Source organism: Salmo salar, chromosome ssa06 (genome assembly GCF_905237065.1).
Source record: "Salmo salar chromosome ssa06, Ssal_v3.1, whole genome shotgun sequence".
Taxonomy (NCBI): domain Eukaryota; kingdom Metazoa; phylum Chordata; class Actinopteri; order Salmoniformes; family Salmonidae; genus Salmo; species Salmo salar.
This window is the reverse complement of record NC_059447.1, coordinates 74,667,924-74,692,440: the sequence shown is the minus strand read 5'-3', so window position 1 is coordinate 74,692,440 and position 24,517 is coordinate 74,667,924. Positions and strand designations below refer to the sequence as shown.

The following is a 24,517-nucleotide window of genomic DNA, read 5'->3' as shown; positions in this document are numbered from 1 at the left end:
CAGGTTAGTTTTGGTCCCAGAATAATACATTTTATTAAATGCAGACTGAACAAACAAACAACCATTCAAAAGTTTGAACAAAACTGTGATGCGTACTTTAAATATATAGATATCCGGACAAATTAGCAAAGCATCTACTTTATCTTTATACTATTATATTATACTATTAACTAAACAGTCTCTTTTGAGAACATCAACATTTCACAGGTACAAGGGTTAACACAGCAGAATTTGCAGCAAGGCTCTTGGATGTTAATGTTTTTTTTGTCCGGAACGCTGACAGGTCAGTCTACAGCTCTCTCTTTTTAGTCTTTTGTTACTATCTCAGTGTGCTAGCCTTGTGTATCTTAGCATTCCTGTCTGCATGCCTCTGCCTGTCTATCTAGTCACTCCTGTTCTCATGCATCTTCTGAGATATCTTCTGTAGCTCCATGTCCATAGCTGCTATGTTCTCCAGCTCCTTCTCCTGAAAACACACACACACAGAGAGAGCGTTATTACTGCTAAATACACTGAACAAAAATATAAACGCAACATGTAAAGTGTTGGTCCCATGTTTCATGAGCTGAAATAAAAGATCCCTGAAATTTTCCATACACACAAAAAACAAAGTTCTCACATTTCCTGCACAAATTTGTTTACATCCCTGTTCGCGAGCATTTCTCCTTTGCCAAGATAATCCATCCACCTGACAGGTGTGGCGTATCAAGAAGCTGATTAAACAGCATGATCATTACACAGGTGCACCTTGTGCTGGTGGACAATAAAAGGACACTAAAATGTGCAGTTTTGTCACACAACACAATGCCACAGATGTCTCAAGTTTTGAGGGAGCATGCAATTGGCATGCTGACTGTAGGAATGTCCACCAGAGCTGTTGCCAGATAATTGAATGTTAATTTCTCTACCATAAGCCGTTTGAGAGAATTCGGCAGTAGGTCCAACCGGCCTCACAACCGTAACCACCTCCAGCCCAGGACCTCCACATCCGGCTTCTTCACCTGTGGGATCGTGTGAGACCAGCTACCCGGACAGCTGATGAAACTGGGTTTGCACAACCAAAGAATTTCTGCACAAACTGTCAGAAATAATTTCAGGGAAGCTCATCTGTGTGCTCGTTGTCCTCACCAGGGTCTTGACCTGACTGCAGTTCGGCATCGTAACCCACTAGTGGACAAATGCTGACCTTTGATGGCCACTGGCACGCTGGAGAAGTGTGCTCTTCACGGATGAATCCCAGTTTCAACTTTACCGGGCAGATGGCAAACAGTGGGTATTACGTCGTGTGGGAAATGTTTTCTGATATTAATGTTGTGAACAGAGTACCCCATGGTGGGGTTATGGTATGGGCAGGTATAAAACTACGGACATGAACACAATTGCATTTTCTCAATGGTAATTTGAATGTATAAAGATACCATGACGAGATCCTGAGGTCCATTGTCGTGCCATTCATCCACCGCCATCATGCACATCCTCATGTCACAAGGATCTATACACAATACCTGGAAACTGAAGATGTCCCAGTTCTTCCATGGCCTGCATACTCACCAGACATGTCACTCGTGGAGCATGTTTGGGATGCTCTGGATCAACCTGTACGACGGCGTGTTCCAGTTCCCGCCAATATCCAGCAACTTCACACAGCCATTGAAGAGGAGTGGGACAAGATTCCACGCACCACAATCAACAGACTGATCAATTCTATGCAAAGGAGATGTGTCGCGCTGCATGAGGCAAATGGTGGTCCCACCAGATACTGACTGGTTTTCTGATCCACAGCTACCTTTTTTTAAGGTCTCTGTGACCAACAGATGCATATCTGTATTCCCAGTCATCTAAATCCATAGATGAGGGACACATTTATTTATTTCAATTGACTGATTCCGTTATATGAATTGTAACTCAGTAAAATCTTTGAAATAGTTAAATGTTGCATTTCTATTTTTGTTTAGTGTAGCTTAATTTTGGCCTCCATCCAAGGAAGAAAGAACACATAGGCATTTATTCTGTAAAAGTGCAAGCCCTTCAATTAAACCCCTTGCTCCTGGAATCTGACTTCCCCCCTTAATTAGCCACTGCTTTCCCTGGATCTTAATACAGTCAATAGTGTAGATATTCCCACTACCGGAGTCCCATTGTAGGGGATGCTGCTGCAGTGTAGTCTGAAGACTGTCAGGATGAAAAATAATACCCTAGAGTCATCCATGCTCCCCCCTCCCCGTTGCATTTCCTGGCTCCAGAGCAAGTGGTATGATGAGAGTTTATACCCGGGCCAGCCACTATCAGCTCTAACAGGGGTGGGTTGTGAGGGGATGTAATAACTTAGGTTTTGGTGCAATTGCTGCTGCAGCCATGAAAACCATGCGAGGGAGAGAGGAAAAAGAACAGCCTTTTTCTCTGCAGCTAGAAGCACATTCACTAAACTTGTGATTTTATTGCTTTCAGATGAATCCCACAGTGCAGAGGATACCATTTCTTTCAGGGACACATCTCTTGTTTAGCCTACTATCTCTCATCACTGTGAAGACTGTCAGTGCCAAAGAACAATGAGTTGCAGAATAATATATTCATTACATTATTAATTTGCTTAGTGAGCCACCATCACTATCTAGGAAGACATGCCTGGAGTCAAAGAGGGCCTTTCTCTGTAGGCATTTGTACCTGCGCTCATTCACACACAGGCTGTTTCCATTCTAGAATATCAAGGCTCATTTTGAGTTGTGAAGCCTCAACCCGAGCCAGGTCTCCTAGAGATAAACATATGGCTTCTGCATGGTTATGTAACAGAGAGGGTAGAGTCTCTTCCCACAGCAGACTACAGAGAGGGTAGAGTCTCTTCCCTGCAGACTACAGAGAGGGTAGAGTCTCTTCCCTGCAGACTACAGAGAGGGTAGAGTCTCTTCCCTGCAGACTACAGAGAGGGTAGAGTCTCTTCCCTGCAGACTACAGAGAGGGTAGAGTCTCTTCCCTGCAGACTACAGAGAGGGTAGAGTCTCTTCCCACAGCAGACTACAGAGAGGGTAGAGTCTCTTCCCTGCAGACTACAGAGAGGGTAGAGTCTCTTCCCTGCAGACTACAGAGAGGGTAGAGTCTCTTCCCTGCAGACTACAGAGAGGGTAGAGTCTCTTCCCTGCAGACTACAGAGAGGGTAGAGTCTCTTCCCTGCAGACTACAGAGAGGGTAGAGTCTCTTCCCTGCAGACTACAGAGAGGGTAGAGTCTCTTCCCTGCAGACTACAGAGAGGGTAGAGTCTCTTCCCTGCAGACTACAGAGAGGGTAGAGTCTCTTCCCTGCAGACTACAGAGAGGGTAGAGTCTCTTCCCTGCAGACTACAGAGAGGGTAGAGTCTCTTCCCTGCAGACTACAGAGAGGGTAGAGTCTCTTCCCTGCAGACTACAGAGAGGGTAGAGTCTCTTCCCTGCAGACTACAGAGAGGGTAGAGTCTCTTCCCTGCAGACTACAGAGAGGGTAGAGTCTCTTCCCTGCAGACTACAGAGAGGGTAGAGTCTCTTCCCTGCAGACTACAGAGAGGGTAGAGTCTCTTCCCTGCAGACTACAGAGAGGGTAGAGTCTCTTCCCTGCAGACTACAGAGAGGGTAGAGTCTCTTCCCTGCAGACTACAGAGAGGGCAACATCCAATATTGGACTGGTTCATAATTTTCATGGCTTGAAAAAGGTTTTCTTACTTCAATATAAAGCAGGATTGTGGTGTCTGTCTAAGAGCATGAAACATCCAAAACCTTGTGATATGTTATCTTTCAAGATATATTTTCTGAGAAGTTGAAGAGGAAGCTGATGATATAGTAATTCACCATTGAATTGTTCTGTGTCATGTTTCATAAAGGTTATTTGTGATGTTCAAATGTTACCTCCTCTGGGGTTAGAGATACGCTCCTCTTCTTTTCCTCGTCCGCCGGCTCTGATTGGCTGGCCAGCTGGTGATTCTTATAGGTCAGCAACTTCGCCAGTTCCTCCATCTTAGCCAATCAAATCACATCACACTTTAGTGTATTAAAACATTTCTGTACTAATTAAAATCAAATTGGAAACAATTGATAAGCATAATGATAGATTAATATAGATCCCGCTTTAAATGACGTGCAGCTTATAAAGGTTTCATAAAGCCTTCATAAAGCCTTCATGAACACTACATACATGTGCCACAAATCAATCATCTATAACTATGTCATACTCTATTAAGGGTTCATAAATGTGGCATAACTGTGTGACATAACCACCAATGTCAAATATGACATAAACCTGTGCTTTATAAAAGGTGCCATAAGCATCGCTTAATAAAGGCTTTATAAATCATATTAAATTGAGGCTTCACAAAGCATTTATAACCATCTTGGTAGAGCATTGCAACGCCAGGATAGCGGGTTCGATTACCGGGAAAACCCATACATACAAATGTATGCACGTATGACTAAGTCGCTTTGGATAAAAGCGTCTGCTAAATTGTAAATGTTATATTACTCTAAAACATTTCTAGGATGGCCCACCCTCTTTCCCTAATGAAGGTTTATGTGTTGGTCCACTAGATCTTCCGTGGATTTGGACAGAGTCTTGGAAGGAGATTAGATGTAACGTGACAAACATGACTTCCTTCAGCACATGTCACCCTTTATAAAGCACATGTTAATATCACATTTGACATCGGTGATTATGCCACACAGTTATGCCACATGTATTAACCCGTTATAAAGCACATGTTAATATCACATTTGACATTGGTGATTATGTCACACAGTTATGCCACGTGTATTAACACTTTATAAAGCACATGTTAATATCACATTTGACATTGGTGATTGTCACACAGTTATGCCACATGTATTAACCCTTTATAAACCATGACATACAGTTATAGATGCTGTGTAACACATTTATGTAGCGCTTATAAAGGCATTGTGAAGGCTTTATGAAGCCTTTATGGACTGAACATCATATAAAGTGGGACCTTAATATATAAACGATTAAAGAACAATAAAAGTGATTGAAAAAAATGATTAAAATAGCTCAAACTATACAAACTAATACAGCAGTAGTCCAGTCTAAACATGTAGGTTATAATAGGTTGTACATAGAAACCTTATGCAATGGTGTGTGTGGGTCTATGCTTCTCTTCCACCAGGCGGGGTGGTAGTATCCTCTGTAAGCCCAGGGAGAACGTTTCTCATACACCTCGCCCTCCCCCAGGAGACGACTCTTCTCTGCCAGGTACCTGTCACACAAACACCAGCACAACCTATACTCAGTGCCGGTTTCCCGGACACAGATTAAGCCTAGTCCTTGGTCTCAAAAGCATGTGTCTAAAATGTCCTTTGGTAAAAATTGTTATGGTTGAAGATTTATAGCCTGGAAAAAAGATGAATATATAGATACACACCTCAGAGCCTCCTGCCTATCCCTCTGTCTCTCAGCCTCCTCGGCGTCGCCATCCATCTTCTCCTCCTCATGTTCGTCCGAATCGCTCCTTCGTTCCTCGTCTTCCTCCTCTGAGGAATCCCCATTTCGTTTGTGATGCTTCTTGTGGTGGTACCTGTGAGTTGGTTTCCAAATCCTCTTCTCTCTCTCATCCTCATCCTCCTCTCTCTTCTCCTTTCCATCACCCAGACTCCAGGACTCTTGGCTGCGTTCTTCATCTGGCTCCTCTCTCCCTTCTTCTGAAAGCTCCTCATCACGTTTGTGGTGTTTTTTGTGGTGGTATCTGTGTGTGGGCTTCCAGATTCTCTTCTCTCTATCCTCTTCCTCCTCTTCCTCTGACTCAACTGATCTCTTTTCCTCTGATTCCTCGTCCGATGAGTCAGCACCTCGTTTGTGGTGTTTCTTGTGGTGATATCTGTGTGTGGGTTTCCAAATTCTCTTCTCTTTCTCCTCCTCCTCCTCTTCCTCTGAAGGATCTTCACTGCGTTTGTGGTGCTTCTTGTGGTGGTACCGATGGGTGGGTTTCCAAATCCTCTTCTTTCTTTCCTCATCATCCTCCTCTCTCTTTTCTTTCTCATCGCCCAGACTCCAGGACTCTTGGCTGCGCTCTTCGTCTTCTTCATCTCGTTTGTGGTGTTTCTTTGGGGTGTACCGATAGGTAGGCCTATATCTCTTCTCCTTCTCATCGCCCAGGCTCCAGGATTCCTGACTACGTTCCTCTTCTGGCTCTTCTCTCTCTTCCTCTAAACTCTCTTCGTCTCGTTTGGGGTGTTTTTTGGGGCTGTACCGATAGGTAGGCCTATATCTCTTCTCCTTCTCCTCGCCCAGGCTCCAGGATTCCTGACTACGTTCCTCTTCTGGCTCTTCTCTCTCTTCCTCTAAACCCTCTTCATCTCGTTTGTGGTGTTTCTTTGGGGTGTACCGATAGGTAGGCCTATATCTCTTCTCCTTCTCATCGCCCAGGCTCCAGGATTCCTGACTACGTTCCTCTTCTGGCTCTTCTCTCTCTTCCTCTAAACCCTCTTCGTCTCGTTTGTGGTGTTTCTTTGGGGTGTACCGATAGGTAGGCCTATACCTCTTCTCCTTCTCATCGCCCAGGCTCCAGGATTCCTGACTACGTTCCTCTTCTGGCTCTTCTCTCTCTTCCTCTAAACTCTCTTCGTCTCGTTTGTGGTGTTTCTTTGGGGTGTACCGATAGGTAGGCCTATACCTCTTCTCCTTCTCATCGCCCAGGCTCCAGGATTCCTGACTACGTTCCTCTTCTGGCTCTTCTCTCTCTTCTTCTAAACCCTCTTCATCTCGTTTGGGGTGTTTTTTGGGGGTGTACCGATAGGTAGGCCTATATCTCTTCTCCTTCTCATCGCCCAGGCTCCAGGATTCCTGACTATGTTCTTCGTCTGGCTCTTCTCTCACTTCTTCAGAAACCTCCTCATCACGTTTGTGATTGGGTTTCTCATGATGATACCTATGCGTTGGTTTCCAAATCCTTTTCTCTTTCTCGTAGTTGAGGTCCCATGACTCCTGGCTGCGATCTTCGTCCTCCGGTGTCTCTCTCTTCTCCTCCACAGACTTCAGGAGGGCCTCGATGTCTTTCACGTCGGCGCCTGGTGCCTCAGGCTTAGGTTCATGTTCTTTGCCCTCCTCTTCATGGGTCAGCACCTCATCACTTTTCTTCTCCACAGGAGCAGCATGTTGGGCACCTGTAGAGGGGGTGGAAGAAGAGACTCTCAAAGGGCATTCAATAGTGTGTTGACAATATCAGTGTCTACTACTTTATCCTTGTCTCATGTTGTCCAACTCAAGCCCCACTCTGCAAGTTCCCCCTCAATTCAAACATTACAGAGACAGAAGAGCTACTCGGAGGCACTGGCACTTTTTTCCAGCACTGCACTGACACCTGATTCAACTAATCAGCTACTCATAGACCCTTGATTAGTTCATTTTGGTGACCATTGTAAAATGGTTCTCAACAATATATGGAAAAAGCCCAGGCATTATCTGTCTCCCACAGTAGCATATTTAAATTCAGCTAAGTAGAATTTCCATCAATACAGAAGCAAATGCTAATTTAGGTTTCTCTATTCATATCTCCTCAGCTGGTTGCCTAAAGCCCCACCGAGCCGAAGTCCCACTGAGTCCTATGACCTACAGCAGTAACCCTGTGTAATATTACTGTCAAGCGAGAGGGTCCACTCCCGTCAATGACTCCCATTGTTAGGGCGGAGACAAGACCATCTCCTCATTATATACAGTACTGGTATCTCTGGTTGTACTCATTTTATCTCTGCCTCCAGTCAACACGGGGCTGCATCTCAATAGTCTAAAGTGGCTTCATCTGCTCATCTCCTTTCCTTCATTTCCATTGACATTACAGAGAAAGACAGGCAAAAGTGATTTATTGGTAGCATCATGGCAGACCAACATTTTACATTTTATTCATTTAGCAGATGCTCTTATGCAAGCAACTTACAGTTAGTACATTAATATTAAAATAGCTAGTTGGGACAACCACATTTTTACTCGAAAAAGTAGCTATCGGCAAAGTCAGTGCTGGTGGAGGGGCGGGGGATGGGTGAGTCAAGTGCACGTGTTAGTTTATGAAAGGCAAGTGCAAGGTTCATTAACCCCAGTCTTGTAAACAAACACTGACATCATATTGCTTTCACCGTTTATGAAATGATATAATGCTATCTTTTCAAAATCCTTCCTATATGCTGCCTTTGAAATACAACAATTAGTCATGTAAAGACTACTTGCCTGCTTTGAGAATATCTTTGCATTCCTGATCCAGAGGGTGAGAGTCAGGTTTGGTCAACGCCTTGGACAGGACCTCAACCAAGCACCGGGTTACCTGGAAAACAGTAACAAGCAACCTGTCACGACTCTCTCATTAAAGCATACAGTGCAATTTCAGTTATATAATAATGCTATTTCTTTTTAATCTGAGTTATGCAACAAGAGACGGAAAACAGTTCGCGTACCACATCCTCTCGCTGTCGTTCTTTTCCAACGGGAAGTGATAGATTTTCTGAAAATTCGTGAGAAAATGGGTCAGAATGTGGTTCTGTGCTGAAAAACACTTCTCCATAACTATATATTACATTCCATTTAGTTTTGCAAAATAAATATGTGATATTGATGAGCAATTATAAAAACATTACTCAAGAAGATTAACAGAGAAAATGCTCCACACAATGCATGACTGACTACTGCGTGCAACTCTCTCTCTCAAGCAGTGTCGCTCTCCGTGGTGCTGAAACGCGCTACAGTACACACACAATGAAACACATTGAATTTACCAATAGCTTACCTGCAAAGAAATACGCAACCACAGCAAAAACAAACACAAGTTTCATCATGGAAGACTTAGATTATCTCCCCGTAGAAATGACCTAAGAAAGAGCTGATAAATAAAGCAAAAAGTCTAAACACATCACCGCCAAGCCAGCTCCCGTTCTCCATCCGTGTGTGTAGGAGCGGTTGTGTGGGTTCTGCTGCGGTAGCTGGACTCTTGTAGTCTGAGAAGTAGAGGGAGGCACACCATATATCAGGAGTGAACTGGAAGAGGTGTAGGAGGGATGTGGACGTCACCTACATCATTATTAGATTAGATCGTAGTCAAAAAGGCAATAGCCTACAGCAAGACGTCAACAGTCATTTTAATAAAGTTGTTTGATGAATGCAACAACTGGCATCCCAATTCTAAGCGGTGTCAGTGGATTTACATCAGGCTAGTGGTCAGCAACACAGAATTGGGTGCAAAACAAGAAGTTTAATTTTATTAAAGAAAGGTTCAGGCCACGAAATAAAGAAACCATTTCATCTCTCCAGAACATTTCAAAGTGTCATGTAAGTAGCTATCAGCAAAGTTAGTATTGCTTTCACAGCTGGGGAAGCCACAATAGAATAAATAAATGTATGTTCAATATGACACTATCATTTCACAATCCTTATTACATGTGTGCAAAGCTGTCATCAAGGGAAAGGGTGGCTACCTTGAAGAATCGCAAATATCAAATATATTTTGATTTGTTTAACACTTTTTTGGTTACTACATGATTCCATATGTATTATTTCATTATTTTGATGTCCTCACTATTATTCTACAATGTAGAAAATAGTCAAAATAAAGAAAAACCCTGGGATGAGTAGGTGTGTCCACTTTTGACTGGTACTGTATGTCCTATATGCTTCAGAGACACTATGTTCAGTATATAGCCAACCATCTGTGAATAATTCATCAGAACATGCCAGTAAGCAGTAAAAATTCCATGGGAGACACTAGCGCAGTAGGCAGGGTTTACAATATGTGTGGAATGCCTGTTAACTGAATTAATCCATTGATTTTCTCATATCTCATTCCGTTTCATCTAATATTGTATAAATTAGACGACCAAACAAACTAGTGCAATTTTTTCACAAATAAACAGGAAGTCATGCTCAGCGCTATCAGGAGAGATAATGTTGTGAAAACACCAGCGCATTTAACAGAGAAGCATAAATGATTCAGAGCTGGTTGGTAGGAGAATGAGTGGGGGCTCGTAGTGATACTGTTTTGCTGGATATCTGATGATGATCTCTTGGTTTTCAATAGTTGAAGCCTCCTTTTTGACATATACTAACGGTTCTGCCAAATCTGAATATATATGGCACCAATATTACATGTTAAATGAATATCTAGGGCTTAAGATAGGGGTGAGAGAGAGAGAGAGAGAAAGAGAGAGAGAGAGAGAGAGAGTTGGTGGGAGGAGAAAGAGAAAGAGAGAGAGACAGAGAGTTGGTGGGGGAGAAAGAGAAAAACAGATGGAGAGTGAGAAAGAGAGAGAAAGAGAGAGATAGTTGGTGGGGGAGAATGAGAAAAACAGAGAGAGAGGGAGAGAGTTGGTGGGGGGAGAAAGAGAAAAACAGAGAGAGAGAGAGAAAGAAAGAGAGAGAGAGCGTTGGTGGGGGAGAAAGAGAAAAACAGAGAGAGAGAGTTGGTGGGGGGAGAAAGAGAAGAACAGGGAGAGAGATAGAGAGAGTTGGTGGGGGAGAAAGAAAAACAGAGAGAGAGCTAGAGAGAGTTGGTGGGGGAGAAAGAAAAACAGAGAGAGAGCTAGACAGAGTTGGTGGGGGGAGAAAGAGAAAAACAGAGAGAGAGAGAGTTGGTGGGGAAGAAAGAGAAAAACAGAGAGAGAGTTGGTGGGGGGAGAAAGAAAAACAGAGAGAGAGAGAGCTAGAGAGAGTTGGTGGGGGAGAAAGAGAAAAACAGAGAGAGAGAGTTGGTGGGGGAAGAAAGAGTAAAACAGAGAGAGAGAAAGAGAGTTGGTGGGGGGAGAAAAAGAAAAACAGAGAGAGAGAGCTAGAGAGAGTTGGTGAGGGGAGAAAGAGAAAAACAGAGAGAGAGAAAGAGAGTTGGTGGGGGGAGAAAGAGAAAAACAGAGAGAGAGTTGGTGGGGGAAGAAAGAGAAAAACAGAGAGAGAGAAAGAGAGTTGGTGGGGGGAGAAAGAGAAAAACAGAGAGAGAGTTGGTGGGGGAAGAAAGAGAAAAACAGAGAGAGAGTTGGTGGGGGAAGAAAGAGAAAAACAGAGAGATGTATATGAGTGTGAATGAAGTCTATTGCTATGCCTCTAGAGGTTCCCACGCGGGATCTTACCAGCTCAGATGCAATGAATTATAAATGCATCATGCTCCCCAAAGGCTGTGTGTGTGTGTCAAATCAAATCAAATGTATTTGTCACATACACATGGTTAGCAGGTGTTAATGCAAGTGTAGCGAAATGCTTGTGCTTCTAGTTCCAACCATGCAGTAATATAACCTACCAATTCCACAACAACTACCTTATACACACAAGTGTAAAGGAATGAATACGAATATGTACATAAAAATATATAAATGAGTGATGGCCGAACGGCATAGGTAAGATGTAATAGATGGTATGGAGTACAGTATATACATATGAGATGAGTATTGTAGGGTATGAAAACATATAAAGCAGCATTGTTTAAGGTGGCTACTGATACATTACATCAGGATGGCAAGATGCAGTAGATGGTATAGAGTACAGTATATACATATGAGATGAATAATGTAGGTTATGAAAACATTATATAAAGTGGCATTGTTTAAAGTGGCTAGTGATACATCTAATTACATCAAGATGGCAAGATGCAGTAGATGGTGTGGCGTACAGTATATACATATGAGATGAATAATGTAGGTTATGTAAACATTATCTAATATAAATAATATAAAAGTGGCAAGTGATAAATTGATTACATCAATTTTCCCATTATTAAAGTGGCTTGAGTTGAGTCAGTATGTTGGCAGCAGCCACTCAATGTTAGTGATGGCTGTTTAACAGTCTGATGGCCTTGAGACAGAAGCTTTTTTTCAGTCTCTCAGTCCCCGCTTTGATGCACCTGTACTGACCTCGCCTTCTGGATGATAGCGGGGTGAACAGGCAGTGGCTCGGGTGGTTGCTGTCCTTGATGATCTTTTTGGCCTTCCTGTGACATCGGGTGGTGTAGGTGTCCTGGAGGGCAGGTAGTTTGCACCCGGTGATGCGTTGTGCAGACCTCACTACCCTCTGGAGAGCCTTCCGGTTATGGGCGGAGCAGTTGCCGTACCAGGCGGTGATACAGCCCGACAGGATGCTCTCGATTGTGCATCTGTAAAAGTTTGTGAGTGTTTTTGGTGACAAGCCGAATTTCTTCAGCCTCCTGAGGTTGAAGAGGCGCTGCTGCGCCTCCTTCACCACGCTGTCTGTGTGTGTGGACCATTTCAGTTTGTCTGTGATGTGTACGCCGAGGAACTTAAAACTCTCCACCTTCTCCACTACTGTCCCGTCAATGTAGATAGGGGGCTGCTCCCTCTGCTGTTTCCTGAAGTCCACGATCATCTCTTTTGTTTTGTTGACATTGAGTGTGAGGTTATTTTCCTGACACCACACTCCGAGGGCCCTCACCTCCTCCCTGTAGGCCGTCTCGTCATTATTGGTAATCAAGCCTACCACTGTAGTGTCGTCTGCAAACTTGATGCCTTGATGGCCACGCAGTCGTGGATGAACAGTGAGTACAGAAGAGGGCTGAGAACGCACCCATGTGGGGACCCAGTGTTGAGGATCAGCGGGGTGGAGATGTTGTTACCTACCCTCACCACCTGGGGGCGGCCCGTCAGGAAGTCCAGGACCCAGTTGCACAGGGCGGGGTCGAGACCCAGGTCTCGAGTTTGGAGGGTACTATGGTATTAAATGCTGAGCTGTAATCGATGAACAGCATTCTTACATAGGTATTCCTCTTGTCCAGATGGGTTAGGGCAGTGTGATGGGGATTGCGTCGTCTGTGGACCTATTGGGGCGGTAAGCAAATTGGAGTGGGTCTAGGGTGTCAGGTAGGGTGGAGGTGATATGGTCCTTGACTAGTCTCTCAAAGCACTTCATGATGACGGAAGTGAGTGCTACAGGGCGGTAGTCATTTAGCTCAGTTACCTTAGCTTTCTTGGGAACAGGAACAATGGTGGCCCTCTTGAAGCATGTGGGGACAGCAGACTGGGATAAGGGTTGATTGAATATGTCTGAAAACACACCAGCCAGCTGGTCTGCTGCATGCTCTGAGGACGCGGCCGGGGATGCCGTCTGGGCCTGCAGCCTTGCGAGGGTTAACACGTTTAAATGTTGTACTCACATTGGCTGCAGTGAAGGAGAGCCCGCAGGTTTTGGTAGTGGGCCGTGTTAGTGGCACTGTATTGTCCTCAAAGCGAGCAAAAAAGTTGTTCAGTCTGTCTGGGAGCAAGGCATCATGATCCGCGACGGGGCTGATTTTTCTTTTGTAGTCCGTGATTGACTGTAGACCCTGCCACATACCTCTCGTGTCTGAGCCATTGAATTGCGACTCCACTTTGTCTCTGTACTGACGCTTAGCTTGTTTGATTTCCTTGCGGAGCGAATAGCTACACTGTTTATATTCGGTCAAGTTTCCGGTCAATTTGCCCTGATTAAAAGCAGTGGTTCGCGCGTTCAGTTTTGCGCGAATGCTGCCATCAATCCACGGTTTCTGGTTGGGGAATGTTTTAATAGACGCTGTTGGTACGACATCACCGATGCACTTGTTAATGAACTCGCACACCGAGTCAGCGTATTCGTCAATGTTGTTGTTCGCAGCAATGCGGAACATATCCCAGTCCACGTGATCGAAGCAATCTTGAAGCGTGGAATCCGATTGGTCGGAACAGCGTTGAACAGACCTGAGGGCGGGAGCGTGTGTCACAGTTGTCGTCTGGAAAGGACCAAAACGCAGCGGGTTGTATACTCATCTTCTTGTAATAGGTGAAAGAAGGAAAACCAAACAAACACGTATACAAAAATAACAACAATGATCAACGACGAAAAAGACAGTCTTGTCAGGCAATGACAGCTAAACAAGAAACAATCTCCCACAAACACTAAACCAAACACTTACCCATATATAGGACTCTCAATCAGAGGCAACGAGAAAGCACCTGCCTCCAATTGAGAGTCCAACCCCCCATTAACCTACACATAGAAATACACCAACCCAGAAAGAACATAGAAGTACAAAACATAGAACATAAACCAAAACCCGGAAATAATAAATCAAACGCCCTACTAAATAAACCACCACCCCGAACCACATAAAACAAATACCCTCTGCCACGTCCTGACCAAACTACAATAACAAATAACCCTTATACTGGTCAGGACGTGACAGTACCCCGCCCCTAAAGGTGCAGACCCCGGATGCACCTCATAAATAAACCAAAACAAAACAACAACAAAAAAATCCCCCTAAACTAAAGTGAGGAAAGGGAGGGTGGCTGCCGTCACCGACGGCACTTGTGCTACACCCCCCCTCCCCAACCCACTTATACAGGTGGTGGTTCAGGCTCCGGCCGACTGTCCTCCCGAATGCAGACAGACTTGATCAGTTTCGGGCCGTAGGCAGACTCCCCTCGTTCCGGATCATAGGCAGACCTCTTCCGTTCCACACTGTAGGCAGACTTATTTGATACACCGTTACTCATATTTAGTTCTGGATCGTCAATAGACTTACTCAGTTCCGGGTTGCTGATAGACTCCCTTGGTTCCGGGTCATAGGCAGACTCACCCGGTTCCGGGTCACAGGCAGACCCCTTCGGTTCCGGGTCACAGGCAGACCCCTTCGGTTCTGGGTCACAGGCAGACCCCTTCAGTTCTGGGTCACAGGTAGATTCACCCGGTTCTGGGTCACAGGCAGACCCCTTCGGTTCCGGGTCACAGGCAGAGCCCTTCGGTTCTGGGTCACAGGTAGATTCCCTCGGTTCCGGGCCGCAGGCAGACTGCCTCGGTTCCGGGCCGCAGGCAGACTCCCTCGGTTCCGGGTCGCAGGCAGACTCCCTCGGTTCCGGGTCGCAGGCAGACTCCCTCGGTTCCGGATCGCAGGCAGACTCCCTCGGTTCCGGATCGCAGGCAGACTCCCTCGGTTCTGGATCGCAGGCAGACTCCCTCGGTTCCGGATCGCAGGCAGACTCCCTCGGTTCCAGATCACAGGCAGACTCCCTCGGTTCCGGATCACAGGCAGTCTTCCTCGGTTCCGGACTAGACACTGCTGCCGGATACTCTGGACTGCACACTGGTGCCGGATACTCTGGACTGCACACTGTTGCCGGATACTCTGGACCGCACACTGTTGCCGGATACTCTGGACCGCACACTGTTGCTGGATACTCTGGACTGCATACTGTTGCCGGATACTCTGGACTGCACACTATTGCCGAACTCTCGAGTCTGGGCTGACGCACTGGAAGCCTGATGCGTGGTGCTGGTACTGGAGGTATCAGCCTGGGAACACGCACCTCAGGGCTAGTGCGGGGAGCGGGAACAGGATGAGTCGGACTGGGCTGACACACTGGAAGCCTGATGCGTGGTGCTGGTACTGGAGGTATCAGCCTGGGAACACGCACCTCAGGGCTAGTGCGGGGAGCGGGAACAGGACGAGTCGGACTGGGCTGACGCACTGGAAGCCTGATGCGTGGTGCTGGTACTGAAGGTATCAGCCTGGGAACATGCACCTCAGGGCTAGTCCGGGGAGCGGGAACAGGCCGAATCGGACTGGGTTGATGCACTGGACCGTAGAGGCTTACTGGCGGTCTCGAGCGCAGAACTGGTATCGCTTTTATGGGCTGGATGCCCACTACCCCCTGGCAAATGCGGGGCGCTGGTATAGCGCGTACCGGCCTAAAAATACTTGGCCTCACCACAGTACCCATTACCCCGAAGCATGGGACCTGTCCATTCACTGGTTGCCCAGAAAAGGTACGGGGATTTGGCCCGGGGCTCAAACCTCGTCCAGCCAAACTACCCATATGCCCCCCCCAAAAAAATTATTGGGGCTGCTTCTCGGGCTTAAACGCCAGTCGTGTTCCTCGGTAGTGTTCCCGGTCTTCGCTCCATTTTCTCCATGGGCCCTCTCCGGCCATAATCTGTTCCCATGTCCATTTCTCCCGTTGGTCCAACTTAAATTCCCCTTGCTCCTCAAAGTCCACCTGTTGCTCCTTCCTCCGCTGCTTGGTCCGTTTGTGGTGGGAGATTCTGTCACGGTTGTCGTCTGGAAAGGACCAAAATGCAGCGGGTTGTATACTCATCTTCTTTTAATAGGTGAAAGAAGGAAAACCAAACAAACACGTATACAAAAATAACAACAATGATGAACGCCAAAAAAGACAGTCTTGTCAGGCAATGACAGCTAAACAAGAAACAATCTCCCACAAACACTAAACCAAACAATTACCATATATAGGACTCTCAATCAGAGGCAATGAGAAAGCACCTGCCTCCAATTGAGAGTCCAACCCCCCATTAACCTACACATAGAAATACACCAACCCAGAAAGAACATAGAAGTACAAAACATAGAACATAAACCAAAACCCGGAAATAATAAATCAAACGCCCTACTAAATAAACCACCACCCCGAACCACATAAAACAAATACCCTCTGCCACGTCCTGACCAAACTACAATAATAAATAACCCTTATACTGGTCAGGACGTGACAGCGTGTGCATCCGTGCCTGTGTGTGTGAGTGTGTGTGCACGCGCCTCCATGTTAGCATGATCTCCCCGTGCACAGATCATCGTTAATACTTCATCCATCCATAAATAGTGAAGGGGGATTGGGACAGGAACCCAAAGCATTCAAACAGGCACTGTCAACAAGCTTCTGAACTGTCCCCGTGTACGGCAACCAACTCTGGCGTTTCATCCCATTAACATGCAAGGACAAAAAGCACCAGGAACAAGAAAGGAACCATGAAAGCCTAATGGAGCTTTGATCGTTGTGCCGACGATACATTACACTTGGTTCATCTCTGACTCAAGAGGGATAAAGAAGATGATGCATCAGGCAACTACAACAATGGAAGAGTCTGTGTAGTGATGTTGGTCAAAAGATTCATTGTTGTTTGTTTTTGTGTGAGCTCTCAGCTGAGTGCACTTTTTGTTGTAATTATTGTGATTATTCATGTAGGCCTTTCAGCTCCCTCAGAGAACATTCAGCTCGTTCAGAAAACATTCAGCTCGTTCAGAAAACATTCAGCTCATTCAGAAAACATTCTGCTCCCTTAGCAAACATTCAGCTCGTTCAGAAAACATTCAGCTCGTTCAGAAAACATTCAGCTCCCTTAGAAAACATTCAGCTCGTTCAGAAAACATTCAGCTCCCTTAGCAAACATTCAGCTCCCTTAGCAAACACTCAGCTCATTCAGAAAACATTCAGCTCGTTCAGAAAACATTCAGCTCGTTCAGAAAACATTCTGCTCCCTTAGAAAACATTCTTCTCCCTTAGCAAACATTCAGCTCTCTCAGAAAACATTCTGCTCCCTCAGAAAACATTCAGCTCGTTCAGAAAATGTTCATCTCCCTCAGAAAACATTCATCTCCCACAGAAAACATTCAGCTACAGTACAAGCACATCTACATTTATCTGAAAATAACCAGGGAAGCACCACATTGAGCCTGCAAGGGGCAAAACCTTGATTACTAATCCGATAAAATGATTACTTAGAGAACCTATAATTAATTCCTCTGCAATACTAGGGTCTCTTCTCAGATACAGTTGAATCAACAGTTGCTAGAGAGGTATGAGGGGGAGGTGGGGGAGGAGAGAGACAAGGGAGGAGACAAATTGGGAGTAGGGTCATTATGACCTGTGCAGGTGTGATTTCAAAGCTCTCTGATTACTTATGCATTCAGGAAACTGATGATTGGAGCGGGCCGCTTTGTCTCTGTGTCTTTGTAGTGCCCACTGCTATTGTTTCTCCACTCCCACACCAGATGACTACAATCCCCACGATCCTAGAATCACCATTGTAACTTAGGATGCCTTATCAATATACTCCACATCAGGACCCGTCTGTATGCTAGCAACAGGCCATCAGCAGAGACCAAGCTGGTACACATTTACCTCAAGGAGATTCAGATAATAATAATTTTACAGCAGTTGGGCAAAGCTCAATGAATATGTAGGCTAGACTAGACTAGCCGATGCCTGATTACAATAGTTTCTGTTAATTACTAGCTGATCCTTCCATCTCATCTCTGTGTCATTCAGTGTTCCCAGTTAGAAATGAGCATTGCCCTTGGAATATATTATAGACAGAAACAAATGACTCAAAGAAATGAGACTGCAGAAATCTGGTTCTCTTTTGCATTTGAATCACAATCTCTCTCTCTCTCTAAATATAAATACTATTGGAAAATGATAATGGTGTATCTGTGACACACAGTCCTATATGTAGGTCTGTGTGAACAAGAGAAAGTGAGAAGTGCCTATGGTGAGTGAATATGTTTTTTTGCAGGATCACTCATTGACAGGGCAATGGGATCTAATGCAAAGCAGCTTAATCACTGGGCCTGGGCAAGAATTGTGAGAGCTAACTGAAGAAACTCTGCTAACAAGTTCTTTAGGGAGATGAGAACGTGGGGGAAGAAATGTATGAATATCAAATGAACAGAACAGAAGAGATAACAGCTCCCTGTAACACTGAAAGTATTTTCTGGGTGAATAACACATAGAAAAACAAACTTAGGAAATACACAGTAGATATCACAACACATAATAACCCACTGGCAAAAACTGGTTGAATCTACGTTGTTTCCACGTCATTTTAACAAAACAAATCTATGTGATGATGTTGAATCAATGTGGAAAACTGATTGGATTTGCAAAAAGTCATTAAAGTAAAGGAATTCTGTCTTTCTTCCACGCAACTTTTAACCTTTTGTGTTCAAGTAAGTTCAAAACTAGATGTTGAGCTGGCATCTGTGCCCAGTGGCAACATCTTTGGTTGCATTCTCCTAATAATGTTATACATATTGTCTCTCTCATATAATGTATGAATCTCTTGTCTTGCATGGTGTTTAACTTACGACATGATTGCAATAGTCATAAGACAAAAAATATAATTTGTCTCCCTCTATTCTAGTGAAATAGGGTTTGTCTTTAAAGGGGAAATCTGCAAACGATTGGATATGCCACTAGGGAAACCTACAGTGAAGGAAAAAAGTATTTGGTCCCCTGCTGATTTTGTACGTTTGCCCACTGTCAAAGAAATGATCAGTCTATAATTTTAATGGTAGGTTTATTTGAACAGTGAGAGACAGAATAACAACAACAAAAATCCAGAAAAACGCATGTCAAAAATGTTATAAAATAATGGGCAACCTATGATGCGCATGAAACAAGTTTTCTTGACATTTTGATAAAGAAGGAGGGTGTCGGTTTAAGTACGGATCTATACAAGAAGCCGACGGACAGGAATTCCCTGTTACGCGGAGACACTTTCCACCCTACACCCCTAAAAAAAGAGCCTCCCCATTAGCCAATACAGTCGCATACGCAGGATTTGTATGACAAACAAGCCAACTATCTGGGTGAGCATTTCAGACAGCGGGGTTATCCAGAAGAATGCTGCATGACACAAGGGAATGTTATAAAAATATGGCCTAGGATGACAGCCTCAAGCCTCAAGCCCAAATCTCCACACCCTCCTCACCAACGCTGTCATGGGCGGATAGAACTGTTTAGGGTGAGTCAAGCGCAGGAGACTGAGGTCCGTTGGAACAAACTTGATTTAATAAATCCAAAGGCAAAATCCATATACGGCTGGGAGCACAACAGTCAAAAAGACTAAAAGAAGCTCCGCTCAAAAAGGGCAGACGGGGCGCAGCCCGGCAACCCTACGGCCTATACAATAAGTCCCCAAAAAATATAACACCGCACGAATCCTAACTAAACACAGACAGACTAAATACCCCCCCACTAATGACAAACACGAAACAGGTGCAATCAAAAAACAGACATAACTAACAGACACTGAAACAGATCGGTGGCAGCTAGTAGGCCGGCGACGACGAACGCCGAGCACCGCCCGACCGAGGAGAGGCGCCACCTTCTGTGGATGTTGTGACAAACGCGTGCAATGCTTCCTTCAATACTCCCCACCTGGTAAACATTAAAAAACACTGCTTACAATTACATTGTTTACAAAGAAAGGAGTAAAACAAAGGCATATTTGGGGTTTTGATTGGGTAGACAGTTAAACTAAGCTCATGAGTCATTTCTAAGTTATATTCTTCAAGAATAAAGGGCTATTTATCATTCATTTAAAAGTAAATAAATTGATGTAGCAATCACAGATTGCTCCTTTAAGGTATTTGTGAGATGGTTTTAGATGGAAACACACTATATATACAAAAGTATATGGACTGGGGCAGCTCTGCCCCGCTAGAGCTGCCCCAGTCAACTGTAGGTGCTGTTATTGTAAAGTGGAAACGTCAAGGAGCAACAACGAATCAACCGCAAAGTGGTAGGCCACACAAGCTCACAGAACAGGACTGCCGGGTCTTGAAGGGCATAGCTCATAATAATCACCTGTCCTCGGTTGCCACACTCACTACCGAGTTCCAAATTTCCTCTGGAAGCAAATGTCAGCACAAGAACTTTTAGTCGGGAGCTTCATGAAATGGGTTTCCATGGCAGAGCAGTCGCACACAAGTCTAAGATCACCATGCGTAATGCCAAGCGTCGGCTGGAGTGGTGTAAAGCTCGATGCCATTGGACTCTCACTCTTCACCATCTGTCAGTCAGACGGACGAATCTCGGTTTGGCGGATGCCAGTAGAACGCTACCTGCCCGAATGCATAGTGCCAACTGTAAAGATTGGTGGAGGAGGAATAATGGTCTGGGGCAGTTTTTCATGGTTTGGGCTAGGCCCCTTAGTTCCAGTGAAGGGAAATCTTAACGCTACAGCATACAATGACATTCTAGACAATTCTGTGCTACCAAATTTGTGGCAACAGTTTGGGGAAGGCCCTTTCCTGTTTCAGCATGGCAATGTCCCTGTGCACAAAGCCAGATCCATACAGAAATGGTTTGTCAAGATCGGTATGAGTGGCCTGCACAAAGCCTGACCTCAACCCCCTTGAACACCTTTGGGATGAATTGGAATGCCGACTGCGAGCCAGGCCTAATTGCCCAACACCAGTGGCCGACCTCACTTATGCTCTTGTGGCTGAATGGAAGCAAGTCCCCGCAGCAATGTTCCAACATCTAGTGGAAAACCTTCCCAGAAGAGTGGAGGCTGTTATAGCAGCAACAGGGGGACCAACTTCATATTAAGGGCCATGATTTTGGAATGAGACGTTTGACGAGCAGGTGTCCACATACTTTTGGTCATGTGGTGTACTAATTAATACTTGAAAAGAGTTGAAAAGGAGATAAAAATCTAGTGCTGAATACATAATAGAGTGACATAACTAGGACAAATATCAAAGGAAGTGTATTTCTTCATACGTTCCAGGAGCTAATGCATCCTAGTTCAATACTGTACTGTATAGTGCTCAATGTTTTCTTTGTCAAAGCTTACAGTAATCCTCTTCGTTAATGCTTGACATCCAATGCAACAAGCCTCGGGGGTATATTCTACACAATTACCTTTCTCTGGCCACTGATCTATTTATATATCTATGCCTCTACCTCTTGAAGACAGATACTGCCATTTACCGTAATTACATCGACATTATCATTTCCCCAAGGCAGCATTATAATTATGCTGGCCCCTATGGGTGAACTCATCAGCAGAGAAGCAGAATAGAAGGTCTTTCCATTGTAGTTTCAAACGAAGAGATTATGATAGTGCCTTTAGGACAACAGTAGCTATCATAAGAGTGAGGTCATTCCTTCACCCAGTCCATATAGATATGCCCCCTCTACACTGAGCTTCTGTAGTTTGAAAGCCTTTTAAACATTAATGGGGAATGTGTAGCTGTGTTACATCTAAACGTGCTCTCCTTCCCTGGGCTTTCATAACGCTAACATCGGTATAAATCTCAAAGTGTTAACGCAATATAGCAGCCTTATAAACACAACACTGTGTGGCCAGCAGGAATCAATATCCACAGCCAATTTAACTGTCCCCTGATTGGTTAATCAACAACTGAACCAGGGCCACAATTAGCTTAGTAAAAGGCAATTATAACCTCATAGGCTTGTGTTGTATTCGATCTTGATCTTACGGACTGTGAAGAGACACACACACACGCATATGCACTCTCTACACACACTCTACACACAGCCACACATTGTAATTTTGTAATGTGGTACATTTTATACTGTAAATGTGTAGTAATGGAGCAATGTACATACTGCACAATGTCTGGTTTGATGTACTGTTTTATTTATGATGTACGTTATTGTTTTACATTGATGTATTGTTTTATTCCTGTTTGGACCCAAGAAAGAGTAGCTGCTGCCTTGTCAGCAGCTAACGGGGGTCCTAATAAAAACACAATACTAAAATACTACGCCTGAATAGTTTTGGAAAGAAGGAAATTGATCTGATTCTTTGTCTGGACTCCGTGTGCTTTCACTAAACCACATTTTCTCTGTGAAAAAATAGACTAACTTTATTCCACAAATACTTTAGTGGGTTGTCAGAAAAGGAATGACTATCTTTCAGAAAACTAGTAGAATATCAGAATCCTACCTTTTCTTCTTCAGCAATTTTTTTGTTTTACAGACATACAGAAAAGACAAATGCTATAAACGTAATATACTTGTTAACCAGATGCACAAGCGCAGGGGTTGGAACAGCTTTTATTTCTTTCACCGCATTCCCAGTGGGTCAGAAGTTTACATACACTCAATTAGTATTTGGTAGCATTGCCTTTAAATTGTTTAACTTGGGTCAAGTGTTTTGGGTAGCCTTTCACAAGCTTCCCACAATAAGTTGGGTGAATTTTGGCCCATTCCTCCTGACTGAGCTGGTGTAACTGAGTCAGGTTTGTAGGCCTCCTTGCTCCACATGCTTTTTCAGTTCTGCCCACACATTTTCTATAGGATTGAGGTCAGGGCTTTGTGATGGCCATTCCAATACCTTAACTTTGTTGTCATTAAGCCATTTTTCCACAACTTTGGAAGTATTCTTGGGGTCATTGTCCATTTGGAAGACCCATTTGCGACCAAGCTTTAACTTCCTGACTGATGTCTTGAGATGTTGCTTCAATATATCCACATCATTTTTCCTCCTCATGATGCCATCTGTTTTTGGAAGTGCACCAGTCCCTCCTGCAGCAAAGCACCCCCACAACATGATGCTGTCACCCCCATGCTTCCCGGTTGGGATGGTGTTCATCGGCTTGCAAGCCTCCCCCTTCTTCCTCCAAACATAACGATGGTCATTATGGACAAACAGTTATAATTTTGTTTCATCAGACCAGAGGACATTTCTCAAAAAAGTACGATCTTTGTCCCCATGTGCATTTGCAAACCGTAGTCTGGCTTTTTTATGGCAGTTTTGGAGCAGTGGCCTCTGCCTTGCTGAGTGGCCTTTCAGGTTATCTCGATATAGGACTCGTTTTACTATGGATATAGATAATTTTTTCCTGTTTCCTCCAGCATTTTCACATGGTCCTTTGCTGTTGTTCTGTGATTGATTTGCACTTTTCGCACCAAAGTATGTTCATCTCTAGGAGACAAAACACATCTCCTTCCTGAGCGGTATGATGGCTGCGTGGTCCCATGGTGTTTATACTTGCGTACTATTGTTTGTACAGATAAACGTGGTACCTTCAGGAATTTGGAAATTGCTCCCAAGGATGAACCAGACTTGTGGAGGTCTACAATTCTTTTTCTGAGGTCTTGGCTGATTTATTTTGATTTTCCCATGATGTTAAGCGAAGAGACACTGAGTTTGAAGGTAGGCCTTGAAATAGATCCACAGGTACCCTTCCAATTGACTCAAATGATGTCAATTAGCCTATCAGAAGCTCCTAAAGCCATGACATCATTTTCTGGAATTTTCCAAGCTGTTTAAAGGCACAGTCAACTTAGTGTATGTAAACTTCTGACCCACTGGAATTGTGATAGAGGGAATTATATGTGAAATAATTTGTATGTAAACAATTGTTGGAAAAATTACTTGTGTCATGCACAAAGTAGATGTTCTAACCGACTTGCCAAAACTATAGTTCGTTAATAAGAAATTTGTGAAATGGCTGAAAAACGAGTTTTAATGACTCCAACCTAAGTGTATGTAAACTTCCGACTTCCAACTGTAGCTTGTAACCCAGAAACTCATTTGGTTGATTCAGAGGCAGCTAAGTTGAAAAGAGTTTGGCAGATATTTCAAGCAAAAAAACATGCTGTTGAAATTTTGGTACAGAAAAAGTAAAGTTTTGTCATGTTAAAGCAACATAAGGATGAGGAAGGAAGAATGATTTGTATTGAGGATCTGTAAATGGTAGTAAGGTTAAAATGTTTAATATTTATGCACCAAACAAGGAAGATCCTGGGTTTTTCCAAAGGTTATTAAGGTTATGGATGTACGCAGAAGCTCTGGAACTGGAGCAGCTATCTGAGACTTTTAATAAGGCTGTCACGTCCTGACCAGTAAAAGGGGTTGTTTGTTATTATAGTTTGGTCAGGGCGTGGCAGGGGGTGTTTGTTTAGTGTGTTTCGGTTTTTTTGGTTAACTTCTATGGGCTACGTGGGATGCTAATGTCCCACCTGTGGGACACAGCCAGTGAAATATCAGGGCGGCAAAT

The 24,517-nt window shown here is 44.3% G+C and overlaps 1 protein-coding gene across 1 annotated transcript; it reads right to left on the bottom strand.

The window, feature by feature from the left end:
- Positions 1 to 4: 4 nt before the first annotated feature.
- On the bottom strand, positions 5 to 8,990 carry chgb (chromogranin B). The gene is made up of 7 exons (XM_014205730.2): positions 8,744 to 8,990; positions 8,415 to 8,461; positions 8,191 to 8,284; positions 5,396 to 7,133; positions 5,098 to 5,230; positions 3,873 to 3,980; positions 5 to 466 (listed from the first exon to the last, which is right to left on the bottom strand). The coding sequence occupies exons 1-7, from the start codon at positions 8,790 to 8,792 to the stop codon at positions 383 to 385; spliced, it is 2,253 nt and encodes a 750-aa protein (XP_014061205.1). The 5' UTR covers positions 8,793 to 8,990; the 3' UTR covers positions 5 to 382.
- Positions 8,991 to 24,517: the final 15,527 nt, after the last annotated feature.